Genomic DNA, 14,513 nt, shown 5'->3' on the forward strand with positions numbered 1-14,513 from the left:
GCCAAAGTCAGAAAAGAAATCATATCTATATACCACGACCTTTATCCTCTTGGAAATCTCCATCTTTAGAAATACAACCCAAGTGTAGACACTTGTCCATCAGATCAGTTCTTTGGAAAAGAACAAGGAAGAATTGATCAGAGTGGAGGAGACAGGCTTCACTCATTGTTCTGGAAGCCTATTAAATTGTCTCAATCCTAGCATTAGATTAGAAGTCAATAACATACTTAAAAATATAACCCATGTTTCGATGGTTCTGGGTTCACTGAAAGTATAAAATCACTTAACTCCAATGCTTTGTTTCAGAGCAAAACATTACGAAAGCACAAGTAAGCCTAAGACCTGAGTCTCCCTGGTGAGATTGTCCCTGGGATTTCTCCACCCCCACCTCCATTTAGATGCCCTCATGGTCCTCTGTGTTCTGGATCTTCCTGCCTGGGAATGCTCTGTGCACATCCCCACAAAAGCTGATGAGCAGCACCTCAATTAGCTAACATACAGGGCATGAAATTCTGGAAGAACTTGACTTTCCCTGAGGTTATCTGGAAACGTGCTTTAGGAAATGAAAGGAACAGGTCACAGATGAAGACTAGTGTGAAAAAATAAAATGACTTTTGTCATTTGTAAAATGAATGTTCTCTGTATAAATTATAAAGTGTAGAAGCAGGCTCTGGACTGCTAAAATTGGGAATTTTTTCCCCTGAAAGCAATTTCTCAAAAGATGCTAATCTTACTTTTATTATTATTTTAAAATGGGAGGGCTCAAAGACTAACATACCTGTTATACTCTATGACATACCCAAATGCCAGCAGTTGGATGCCATTTCTCTGCATCTGTGAATTTCTCAAGCCTTCTCTCCTTCTCGGTCTCCGTTAGGAGAGCGAGGGATTAACTAGTAGAATCACCTGGGAACTTTTCTCCAAACACTAATAAAGCTGCTCCCTAAAATCCCAAATTTCATGGAAATGGATCATGCCAGAATCCCCTGGCTTAGTATTAACTCTTTGGAAAACCTCAGACCTCCCTCCCTGCCAAGGACGCTAATGATGGCTTATCAGAATGGAAACAGAGTGATTATATGAAGTTTGAAAATGCTCACCAGTGATTCTGACATGGTCCTTCTGCCTCTTTGAGGACTCTCAGCCTAGTCTTCACCATCCGGAGCCTAAAAGGCCCAGTAGATAACATATTCTCAACAATTATTTGGTGAATAAATTGACAAATGAATGAAAGAACTAGTAATCATGTTGAAAAGAGATATAGACCGTTGCCAGAGAAAATATTCCTAGTCATTCGTGCTTGGTTTTTAAGAAATAAATAACTTTCAGCACATTTACTAGTATCTCATGGTTGCAAGAAATCTCAGTGCTTCTTCGAGGGTAGCCCATAACCAGTGCAGAAATGCCTTCATAACTTCCCTGTTAAGAAACCCTTCGATCTCTTTTGAAGAGAGATCTTCTACATCCAAAGTAATTATGAATGGTTCTGAATATTAGGCAAGTCTACTTAATTTCATTTAGACTACTGAGTTTCGTGAGGCCACCTGGAATTGTTCTAGGGCTTCCTTTCCCTGCCAGCTTATCAGATTTTTAAAGTCAGGGAATGTCATCTCCTTTGTTCCTTGGAACTTTGCTAATGTGACCCAACTCAAACCTCGTATTTCTTCTTCTGGTTTTCAACCAGTGATCAATATCCCTGAAAATTCTATGTGGTTCATGCTGAGATTGAGATGAGTACATGATCTCTAGCCACACAATACATTTTGGCAAGAGACAGTGGAAAAGGTGAAACATCAAGGGGCATGCCAGTTTGTGATTCAAACATCGTTGCTGTCTGACAACATAAACGTTGAGAATCATGTTTTATTTGGCAGGCATTCTGAGGACTTTAAGCCAGTGAGACCGGACTCTCAGATCACTCTGAGGGACAGCTTCAAAGAGGCAAGGGGGTTGAGGAGCCAGGACATATAGGAATTTTTGCAACAAAGACCAGGTAGTGAGAACTTCAGGTTACTGTTAATTGAAGAAAACTGGAGGTCTCAAGTTTAAGAATGTAGCACTTTTCTATGTATGGGAAGATGCAAGAATCTGGGCTCACTGAAATGATTGCTTTGGTATGGACATTAGCTCTCTGGAGCCAGTATCCTATGTTTTTTCATCCCGTGTCTCCTCAGCGTGCACCATCAGAGGCTGCAGCAGTTGACTGCTACATGGCGTGCTAAGTCATCTCAGCTGTGTGCGACTCTTTGTGACCCTGTGGACTGCAGCCCTCTAGATAGCAGGCATCCAGTTTCTATCCTGAGTTCCCTCAGGATGAAACTTCAAGGTGGCTGCGGCAATGTGATGGTCAAATGGCTACAACGTCCTTTATTCACTGACATGACAGGCAATATTTTTTATTCACATTTTCCGGATGTTCCCTAAAGAGGATCATCACAGGCCAGTATGAACCTACTGGATCTCAGTTCTCATAAGAGCTGGGTACCTCTCCTTTAATGGTAACATTAGAAACCATCTCACCCAACAAAGAAAAAGGTCATACGGCACTTGGCTTGCTTCTTTCTAAACTGACTTCCACAGCCTGTGTGCTGCTATCGTTCTGTAAACTGGGTTTACAGCCTTGTTAGGGGAGACGGTATTCTAGTCGTGGTTCATGAAGGTCCTCATTAATTAATTCCAATATTTAGGGAACATTCTCTGTGACAGATACTGTGCCCCTAGATGTCAGAAAAATAGAGCTGAGAAAGCTCCCTCTCTGCCATTAAAGAGAGCCTAGGAAATTCAAGCTAAAAGACGTGTAATTATATGTTACAATTCAAAGAGGTTACTAAGAAATGAAGGGTTATTAGGGACAAGAAAAATAATTAACTAATTAATACAGGAATGGAGACTATGTCAAATATAGTTGTTACTTATTAAGGATCTGTCATGTTCTAGGTGGGTTTCCCAGGTGGTGCAGTGGTAAAGAATTCACCCACCAATGTAGGAGATGCAAGAGACACAGGTTTGATCCTTGGGTGGAGAAGATCCACTGGAGGAAGAAATTGCAACCCAATCCAGTACTCTTTGCCTGGACAATTCCACGGACAATGGGGTAGCAAAGAGTCAAACATGACTGAACATGGCACATGTTTTAGGCACTTGTGCTAAATGCTTATTTTGCTGCTAATAGCAATTTTATTAGGCAGGTATTATCAACCCATTTTCTAGGTAAGAGAACCAAGGCTCACACTTCATTCATCCATTCAACTCATTTAACAAATCATTCCTCAGTACATTCTATGAATTAGGCCCTGCTTTAGGCATTCGGAATATACCAGTGACCTCTAGATGCTTATGTAATAGTGGAAGATAGTCTATTGTTTGCATGCCGATTAACATGTAAAAAATAAGGTATAACTTCAGATTATCAAACAGTCTATAAAGAAAAATGAGTTAGGTTAAGGAGATAAAGATAATCTGACTTGGTGGTCAGGGTAGCTATTTTAAATTGAATTGGAGAAGAGCCTCCAATAAGAAGATGCCTTTTAAACAGAGGCCTGAATGAAATGAGGGCATGAGCCATGCAAAGATGTGAGAGAAACTGGCCCAGGTAGAAGGGGCAACAAGTACAAAGGCTTAGCAGTACCCAAGCCTGTTGAATCTCAAAGTTCTTAACCCTGAAACCACAGAATACATTTCAGAGCTTGGTGGAGTCAAGACATAAAAAGAGTTCAGTGAGAAGCAAAGTGATAGATAAGCGTGAGTTATTAGTATAGGACACTTGTGAAGGATACAAGTGGACAGGCCAGAGGACTCTACGTAAGAACTTAGTGGGCTGCATTTTTTATAATCAAAGGGAAACTGGGGAGGGGGAGGAGACCACCTTCTTCCTCATCCTTGAGTAGACATCAGGCTTCCATCATCAGCTTCTCCTCTAAATCAGGTGGGGGAGTCTTCTTGTCCCTCCACAGTCAAACCCAGATTGTCATGGAGCGATTCAAATCAGTAGGAAGGTGCTGGTGGTGGTGGTGGTTTAGTCACTAAGTCTTGTCCGACTCTTGCGACCCTGTGGACTATAGCCTGCCAGGCTCCTCTGTCCATGGGATTCTCCAGGCAAGAAACTGGAGTGGGTTGCCATTTCCTTCTCCAGGGTAGCTCCCCAACCCAGGAATCAAACCCAGGTCTCCGGCACTGCAGGCAGATTCTTTACCAACTGAGCCATGAGGGAAGCTAACATATGCTAAAGTGTAGTAAACTATCTCAGGTTTCAGTGTAAAGAGGTACTTGTACTTTAGAATGTCATTTCCTCATATATATATGGGATCATTTACTTACCTCAACCAGCAAGATGCAGGTGCCATTGACCTGTATAGTTTTGTTATTAAGCAAGCCTGCTATATTTACAATGTCTGGATTGTTTTCTCAAGTGATATTAACTTACAGTTGCCTCCTAAAGCTCCCTATCTATAATCCCCTAGTGGGATTTCTAGACTAACTGTTTGGTTATCCTACTCTGTCCGTATCACCACCAAGCTCTATTATCAGATTTAGCTCTCAAAGGCTGCTGCTAAGTCGCTTCAGTCGTGTCTGACTCTGTGCGACCCCACAGATGGCAGCCCGCCAGGCTCCCCCGTCTCTGAGATTCTCCAGGCAAGAACACTGGAGTGGGTTGCCATTTCCTTCACCAATGCATGAAAGTGAAAAGTGAAAGTGAAGTCACTCAGTCGTGTCCGACTCTTAGTGACCCCATGGACTGCAGCCCACCAGGCTCCTCCATCCATGGGATTTTCCAGGCAAGAGTACTGGAGTGGGGTGCCATCGCCTTCTCCATCTCAAAGGCTAAGCAGACCTTAACAAAGTGAAGGATGTGGGGAGGGTATTCCAAGGAGAGAGAGGAAAACCAAGTTTAGGATTCTTAGAAGTTCTGAATACTTGCCAACAACAGGTTATTTTGATGGCTTTTGGAAAAGGATTTTAACCACTAAAGTGGCTTGAGCTGGTCCTTTTTCAATGTGAGACTTAGGGACTTCTGACGTCCCTTACAGTAGTACATGCTATTTGACTTCACTGTTTCTCAATATCTCTGAACCATGGTGTTTTCACACATGAGGAGTCGGAAGACCTTGGTTTGAGTCCTTACAATCCCTTGCAAGTGATAATTGCATTTGGACTAGCATGGCTTAGAAGTCAGACAACCTTGGACTCAGCTCTCTGTCACAGACCAAAAGTCCATCAGGCAGATTTTCTCCTCCATCTTTACTGAGGGAGAGAGTAAAGTGGAGTCGTAGAGACCATGGTGGGAAGCCTGGCTCTGCTGCTTTCTCGCTCTGAGACTCTGGGAAAGTTACTTAGTTTCTCTAAACTTCAGTTTTCTTTATAATAATGATGATAATATAAAGTCTCACAGGAAAAATGTATATGAATGGTTAAATGCAGTTTCTGACACCGGCATCTCTGCTTAAAAGTTACATTGTCATGATTAATATTAGGTATGTGCATCTTTGTCAAAATACCCACATTGAATAGTTCTTCCCATTGGCAAAGAGACAATATCAGTTCTTTCTTTTGTTTTTAAAACTATTTTAAATTTAACTTTTATTTTATATTGGAGTGCAGTTGATTTACAATGTTATGTTAGTTTCAGGTGATTACAGCAAAGTGGTTCAGTTATATATATAAATATATTCATTCTTTTTCAGATTCTTTTCCCAGATAGGTTATTACAGACTATCGAGTAAAGCTTTCGGTGCTACATAGTAGGTCCTTGTTGATTTCTTACTTTATATATAGTAATATGTATATGTTAATCCCAACCTCCTAATGTATTCCTCCCTTAGGGCTTCTTATTGTAATGTACATGTATGCGGGTTTACAAAGTGTTAGCCATGAAAGCCATATACCATCTTCCAGTTCATTGGTTCATTCCTTCATGTACTCATTGAGTTCAAAAACTAAAGACCTGTCTAGGTGCTAGAGATACCAAGGTAAGACAGATATGATCTCCAACATCAAGAGCAATCTAGAATTCCTGAGAATTCTAGGAACACTGTCATATCTGTTTCTTTTTAGCTGCTCTTAGAATATAATCAATTTAAAAAAATGCCTTTCTAAATTCATTTTGATTCATGAGTTATACTGTACTTAAGGTATATTTAACAGAAAAACAACTTGTCCACCATGTGCTTTCATTTACAAATATAGTAGTATTTTGAGATTGGCATATTAATTTTTAATTGAAAGCACAAAGTCCTTTAAGGGGAGAGAAGGGACTTCTGCTTCGTGTCGCCTGTACTCACTTATTGATAAGCATGTTGGTGTGACACTAATAGATGATCAATCTCCTACAGAAGATTAGTGTGCGGGCCAAATGCCATTGAGGTTGAAATCCAACCCATATGGAAGCTTCTTGTTAAACAGGTAACTGTTTTCATTTGTTTTTAAAAATAAAATACTGTTTTTTCCTTTTTCATTTCTAGCACCCAGGGAAATCTTAAAAACATGCATACATTGACAAGGACAAAAATCTGTATTTTGTGCAACTTTCTTTGGTTATTTCCATTGACTTTAGTTTCTACTTTTCCTGTCTATTGAGGCTTTATTTTTTATTATTATTTCAATAAATATATATATTTTTTATTCCAGGATTTATAACTGGTCCTTTTCAATAATCACTTTTTCTAAATTCAAATCTACTTAAAAAAATTCCTTCCCAGTGTGAGGGAGAGATTTTCATTTCATAATCTCCTCTTTGTTTTTTTCAGTTTTTGATGATGGCTATAGTGGGGAGGGGGAAGGATTGTTATCATTTCATGATCTCTTTGAGGATTTAAAAAGTATTATTTGATCCTTTTTTGTATTGTTCTATCACTCTATTATATCTAGTCTCTTGATAGTGACTCCTTCCCTTTTTAGTGTTTCTGTTTGTTTTAGAATATTTTCTCTGTATGCTGTGGAGTTTATTTATTTTGGTAAGCTCAGCTTGGCTGGGACTTTCCTTCCTCCGTGCATCCCTCACTCCTTGCTCACTTTGCTTCTCTGGGTCATACTGGTCACCATGGGTCCCAAGTTCAGAACTGGAGCTTGTATTGGAGGATTGTGCTCTGTCCATCGTGGATCTGTTGGATGCAGGCCCTGAGTCAGCTTGGTGCTTGGCCAAAGTCACAGCGGCACCACAAACTTGTCTCTCCTATTCCGCCCTCTGCTGCTGGGGAACCCTGGCTGCTTGTGACTTTTCTCAGCCTCTGCTCTGGGGCAGGACAAATCCAGGGGCTATTGCTGTTATCTTTAGCAAGCCTCGTTGTCTCCTGCCATTTGTGGGATACTTGCTGCTGCTGCTGCTGCTGCTGCTAAGTCACTTCAGTCGTGTCCAACTCTGTGCGACCCCATAGATGGCAGCCCATCAGTCTCCCCCGTCCCTGGGATTCTCCAGGCAAGAACACTGGAGTGGGTTGCCATTTCCTTCTCCAATGCAAGAAAGTGAAAAGTAAAACTGAAGTCTCTCAGTTGTGTCTAACTCTTGGCGACCCCATGGACTGAAGCCTACCAGGCTCCTCCGTCCATGGGATTTTCCAGGCAAGAGGACTGGAGTGGGGTGCCATTGCCTCCTCATAAAATTGAGCTCCTAGCCGGTGATCTCCTGTCTTTGTGTAAAACCTAACACGCTGATCGATCTGTCTCCGCTCAGTGCTCCACGTTTCCAGTCTGTTTCTAATCCACAAAGATGGCCATTTCAGTTTTTACATGGCCATTTTTAAAAAATAATTTTTTATTAGACTTTTTTGTTTAGAACAGTCTTAGGTCCACAGAAAAATTGATCGGAAGGTACTGAGGTTTCCTCTGTATCCCATGCCTGCACATAAGCACAATCTCTCCTATTATTAAAAAGCAGATTGCTTTTAAAAGTTCTTATTCATGTACATTTTCAAATTACCAAAGACTCTTTCAAGTGTCTATTTAGTCTACTTTGAAAAGAGTGCTAATATTTCCTGACACTTACTTATTAGGTCTTTAGTAGAAAAAATAACAAGAAAACCTATGTCTTTACATTTGATTTCAAAAGAATATTGAATAAGAGAACTAAATTAATTAGGATGGTTTTGTTTCTTCTACAAGAAGTATTTAACCAATTTTCTACTGAGGTTATACAAACTCAAAATCGTATTACTAGAAATGCATAATTTATAATTAAAGCATTTCATGCTGAACAGACAGAAGAGCTATAATTTGTAAGAAAAGCATGTTGCAATGGAAATAATAAAAAAGCTAAGGAACACAAGCTTTCTTAACCAATGAAATACAGCCAAGGGTTAACTTATGAACCAGATGTCAGTTTATTTTTAGGACGAAGGTAGAAATTTATTTAATATATTAGAAAATTATAGAAGATGGAGGTAAGAAAGAACAGCACTGATTTTAAGTAATATTTCATCTAATTCATTTAGATTATAAAGAGCACTTTACTGAGAAAAAGAAAAATCTTTGTCCGGCTCAGAAGGGGTGTTTAATTCAAGCTAAGTGTGTAGGTCATGTGACCTTCTCTAGTTCCCTGGGGTTTGCCCTCTCTGCTATTATTATTAATAGTAAAGTCAGCAGGACTAGAATGGGGACAATTGAGGGAACAAAAAAAGTCCAAGATATTATTAAGAGACCAAAAATACCTGCTTGGAACTGGTGATACATTCTGCACATAATTCTCACTACAACTTTGAATAAGACTTCTCTCTTTCCTGAGTAAGACTATCCCTTCTTGTTTAAGAGAATGTCCATGCTCTCAGAGAATCTTGCTAAGACCTGTGACATGAGAGTATTATTTTTAAATGAATTATTTGGATAAAAGTGAAATCCTTCATTGCACAACTTGACTACATCTGTAGCATGTGATTACATGAAAAAGAAGCCTGCAGTACAAAGTTCAAAACTGAAGTTTGTTCTTAAAAGAGTCTGAATCATGTTTCTCCCCCAATGTGGGTACATCTGTTTAAAAAGGTACACTATTAGATTTTGTTATTGGTCAAATATTTTTGAAAGTTCAAAATAAATAAGAAGGATCAATTTGTGAGCATGGTTCTGAACGCCTAAAATAAATTCACTTCTACTGTATCGCATTCTATGAGCTTGACATTGCCTCTACTGAAATTAATGGAGCTCTGAGTGAATTCTATTGTTGTATGTTGCAAAAATGAAAGAAAAAAATCCTATAAAGAAATGACATTATCTAGACTACCACTAAGGTCCATGCAGGTGACCCAGAATCTCTTTTCATACCTGCAGGTTTTAAATCCATTCTACGTGTTACAAGTCTTTACCCTCACTTTGTGGCTGTCTCAAGGTTACATCGAATACTCAGTGGCCATCATCATCTTGTCTGTTCTCTCCATTGGCTTAAGTGTGTATGATTTGCGACAGGTAAGAACAGAAATCATAGTTGGATTCTATTTAGCCTCAGGCTGCACGAAAAGCCAAAAATATGGTTCCTCTGAGAGCAAAGAGTTGCTTCGTTAAACGTAAGTCATAATAAAGCAAAAAGCAAGGGCTTACTAAATCTTGGATCTCAGAAGGAGGGTTTCAGGAATGTCAGATAGATTTAAACATCTTTGCAAACTCTGGTTATCGACTGAAGGCTGCATTGAGTAACTATGTTTAGAAGGACTCTGAGGCTATGTCTGAGTCTGATAGGAAAATGATGGATTAATGATGACAGTATAGTACCTTTCTGTCATCTTCCATCATTGTTCATCTTATAGCCAATTAAAATCTTCCTTTTAAGGAAAATCAGTCTTACAAATGATATAACAGCGTATTCTGAAGTGGATGGCTTCCCTAGTGGCTCAGACGGTAAAGAATTCATCTGCAATGAATTGAGACCTGAGTTCAAGAGCTGGGTCAAGAAGATGCCCTGGAGAAGGGAATGGCTATCCACTCTAGTATTCTTGCCTGAAGAATTCCATGGACAGAGGATTCTGGTGGGCTACAGTCCATGGGGTCGCAAAGAGTCAGACAAGGCTGAGTGACTAATGCTTTCTGAAGTGGAATCTAGCTGAATATTACTTATAAATCCACAGCCCCTCTAAGTCTCTGTTTCCCACTGCACCTTTCCAGAAAATGTTCTGCTACTTTGCTCAAGATTCATCAGGCTAAACTATGAGGCAACTTCTAAGTGTGTCTCAATGTATTTGTTGTATATTTTTGGAAACGTGATTGTGAAATTGACTTTTTAGACAGGGGAAAGAGTGATACTTGTATCTGTCAACTCTGCCGAACTTTTAAAATCACCTGGTCTCAAACTTCATCCATCATCTGGTGAAGAGGAAGCTAAGATACAGGGGGTTGGTTCGTATCATAAAGTGATTTTGTGACAGAATCAGGGCTTCTGGTTCCCTATAAATGAAATTGTATTACATGTGTGATATTTCTTTAGCAGAAGATCCTTTCCAAAGTAGCACATTGCTGGGAAAGAAAAGTCAGACCTATGCATAAGAGATGCCGTCTAGCTGTCAGGAGTCTGGGCATATGTCAGTAACACAGACTTGGAGGCTTTAAACAAGTCCAATCGAAAGAGATTTTTATTCTTACTCTGTTTCAGTCACTAGGCAAATATGAGGTCTAAGATTGGCTTTTTATCTGGTTTTAGATTCTGCAAATTTTGAGTTAGGAAGTGTTTGATGAGAAATGAAAGAAAGGCAATATATTTAAAGAGTTAGAAAGCAGGACTTAAAAATGAAAAGTTAAATGAATGGAGACACTTTGAGCTAGAGAGTGAAAACTAGAGGGGTTTCTTTTGTTTAGGGTTTTTTGTTTGTTTTTGCTTTTTTAAAAATGAGTGGCCTAGTGTATTTCATCATGAACTAATTTAAAATCACAAAAGCCACACAAATATTAATAATGATCAGTAAGTAACCTGCCTTTCATGGTGATAATTTCTTTGTGTCTGGCTGCCAAGTCTAGGGGAAGAGTGACTGTTCTGGTGAATTCTTAGCATGTGAACAAAAGTAGGAAAATAGACACCAGGACAATAAAGGATCTGCCAGATTCTGTTCAGCCACAGTAGGAAACAAATTATAGTTGTTTTACTTTTGTCATTTGATAGAGGTATGTAATGTGAAGCCCCAAATCAAATTTCTAGCTCCTGGGTTTTGAGAAATCTTTGTTTTAATAGAATGGATAATTTGATACCTTCAAACCACTCATGTGCTTTCTGGCTGATGTCAAACATCAGTGAATACAGTTCTTCTTCCATGTGCTTCCTTCTGTTGGGAAGACACATACTCAACATATACCTGAGTATATCATCGCTGACCATCTCAGGGTTCTAGGAAAAATACAGAAAGATCTGAGGACTTTGGCAGGGAGATCTTTTCAAGTTAAAATCCTCCCACCCTACACACACTAATCCTATTTGTATTACTTGACACTGTTTGTTACTGGACACTTTAGTAGTCAGTTTCCTTTTCTGTGAGATGTGTGAGTGTGTGTGTGTGTGTGTGTGTGTGTGTGTGTTCACTGTTATAGTTCAGTTCAGTTCAGTTGCTAAGTCATATCCAACTCTTTGCGACCCCATGGACTGCAGCACACCCTGTCTATCACCAACTCCTGGAACTTGCTCAAACTTATGTCCATCAAGTCAGTGATGCCATGTATATAGTAGAGAAAATTAAATGAAACAATGCATTTGAATTACATATGTTCCTAGTCCATAGTAGGCACTCATCCAATGTTACTTTTTGTTACCACTGATATGGTTGTTGCTGTTTTTACTGTTATTCTTGGAGTGGAGAAACTAGATTATGGAAAGATGGGAGGTGGCCTAGAGAGGGAAGACAGGCATTCTAACTTGAACAAGGAAGCAGTGCAGGAAGGCCCCAGAGTGGGCTTCTAAACCACTACTGATTCATCCACTGTGGCTCTGGGAACTCTTTCTCCTCTCTGGACTCACTTTCCTCAGCTGTAGATAGTGGAGGTTAAACTTTTTTTAGGTCCCACCTTTTTAGGATTCTATCATTTTGCCAGGGCTACCAGCAAGGCATGAGCAAGAGCCCTTGAAAACTTTAAACATTAATTAAGAAATTGGCTGGCCACAGGGAATGTGGGGGCATGTGCTGTAGAGTAAATTTCTATAGGACCCTATTAGTTTTAGACTGATTAATCACATAAACTACTCTGTCAGGAGTGGACAAATAATAGAAGACCATTTTAACTCCCTTCATCACAAAAGGAATATATATTATAAATACACACCAGTAGCTCAGGGGAAATAGAAGGGGAAACAATGGAAACAGTGGCTGACTTTATTCTAGGGGGCTCCAAAATCACTGCAGATGGTGATTGCAGCCATGAAATTAAAAGACACTCCTTGGAAGGAAAGTTATGACCAACCTAGACATACTTAATATCTGCATATTAAAAAGCAGACATTACTTTGCCAACAAAGGTCCATCTAGTCAAAGCTATGGTTTTTCCAGTGGTCATGTATGGATGTGAGAGTTGGACTATAGAGAAAGCTGAGTGCCGAAGAATTGATGCCTTTGAACTGTGGTGTTGGAGAAGACTCTTATGAGTCCCTTGGACTGCAAGGAGATCCAACCAGTCCATCCTAAAGGAAATTAATCCTGAATATTCACTGGAAGGATTGATGCTGAAGCTGAAACTCCAATACTTTGGCCACCTGATGCAAAGAAATGATTCATTTGAAAAGACTCTGATGCTGGGAAAGATTGAAGGCAGGAGGAGAAGGGGATGACAGAGGATAAGATGGTTGGATGGCATCACTGACTCAATGGATATGAGTTTGAGGAAACTCCGGGAGTTGCTGATGGACAGGGAAGTCTGGCGTGCTGCAGTCCACGGGGTCGCAAAGAGTCAGACACAACTGAGTGACTGAAATGAACTGGACTGAGTTCATGGTATCCAGGAACCTAAAGCATAGATGGACTTCACCAGGGGGCTGAGCTGAGGAACTTGGGTTCCTCCTCCCAGCCTCCTATTCTATGGCAAGTATGCAACGAAGCAAACATATTTTGGAGAAAATGCTGCACCTTCACTCCTTTTTTTTCTGAAAACTAGGTGTACCTAGAGCTCTGGAAGCCCACAGATGGTTTGTTCCATGTGGCTTTCTCCCTGTGGCACAACTAGTTGGAAAGGGGGCATCTGATCTGGTGGAAGCTGACTGGGATCCTTCTGCCTGGGATCCTAGAATAAAAGCTTGAAGCTGCTGGCCATATTCTATTAGGAAAGTGATCTATGATGTATAGTTAGGGCCAGCGTGGCCACCCTCTATCCCTGCATATGGACAAGCAGACACACACACACACACACACACACACACACACACACACGCACACTTCCTCAGAAAAAGTAGGGAAAAGAGTGAACAAAATACAGTGAGACATAGAGGTAAGCAATAATCAGTCCAACAGAGACAGAGTAACCTGATTCTCACAGCTTTTCCCTGTACCTAGTCTGGAAACTCCCTTGGGAGACTTGGCTGTGCTTCCCACCTTAGGTTCATAAGACATTTCTGCATCTTCATCCTCTCAACTTCTGCTTAAACCAGCCTGACAAGTTTCTGTTCAGTTTAGTTCAGTCGCTTGACATTCTCTAGTTGCTGGGAACAGGGGCTACTCTTCCTTGCAATGCATGGACTTCTCATTGTGGTGGCTTCTCCTGTTGCAGAGCAAAGGCTCTAGGCACGTGGACTCAGTAGTTGTGGCACATGGACTTGGTTCCTCCAAGGCATGTGAAATCTTTCTGGACCAGGGATCAAACTGATGTCCCTTGCATTGGCAAGCAGATTCTTATCCACTGTACCACCAGAGAAGTTCCTTGATGAACTTCTTAGTTTGTTTTTAATCAAAACAGAATTGTCCTATATGAATTAAACTGGAACTGGTGTTTTTCACTTTACAATTTATATAATGGCCATCCACCATAACAAATAATTCTAAATTATGTCTAAAAATAATGATGTGATATTCCATGGCCTACCATAATTTATTCAACTGTTTTCCTCTTTATGGAAAATAAGGGGTTTCTTCTCTACAACACATATATTGAATTAAAACTAACTACCACATCCGCTGGATCATCGAAAAAGCAAGAGAGTTCCCGAAAAACATCTATTTCTGCTTTATTGACTATGCCAAAGCCTTTGACTGTGTGGATCACAAGAAACTGTGGAAACTTCTGAAAGAGGTGGGATCAGACCAGATGACCTGCCTCTTGAGAAACCTATATGCAGGTCAGGAAGCAACAGTTAGAACTGGACATGGAACAACAGACTGGTTCCAAATAGGAAAAGGAGTACGTCAAGGCTGTATATTGTCACCCTGCTTATTTAACTCCTATGCAGAGTACATCATGAGAAACGCTGGGCTGGAAGAAGCACAAGCTGGAGTCAAGATTGCCGGGAGAAATATCAATAACCTCAGATATGCAGAGGACACCACCTTATGGCCGAAAGTGAAGAGGAACTGAAAAGACTCTTGATAAAAGTGAAAGAAGAGAGTGAAAAAGTTGGCTTAAAGCTCAACATTCAG

The 14,513-nt window shown here is 40.2% G+C and overlaps 1 protein-coding gene across 1 annotated transcript in view; it reads left to right on the top strand.

Annotated features, from left to right (window-relative positions):
- The window catches only part of ATP13A5 (ATPase 13A5), a 142,193-nt gene that overhangs the window by 44,075 nt on the left and 83,605 nt on the right, over positions 1 to 14,513 (top strand). The window contains exons 6-7 of the mRNA XM_069593402.1: positions 6,330 to 6,399; positions 9,253 to 9,387. Coding sequence (XP_069449503.1) covers positions 6,330 to 6,399; positions 9,253 to 9,387 — 205 coding nt within the window. The remainder of the gene's footprint in view (positions 1 to 6,329; positions 6,400 to 9,252; positions 9,388 to 14,513) is intronic.

Source organism: Ovis canadensis, chromosome 1, assembly GCF_042477335.2.
Source record: "Ovis canadensis isolate MfBH-ARS-UI-01 breed Bighorn chromosome 1, ARS-UI_OviCan_v2, whole genome shotgun sequence".
Classification (NCBI taxonomy): Eukaryota; Metazoa; Chordata; class Mammalia; order Artiodactyla; family Bovidae; genus Ovis; species Ovis canadensis.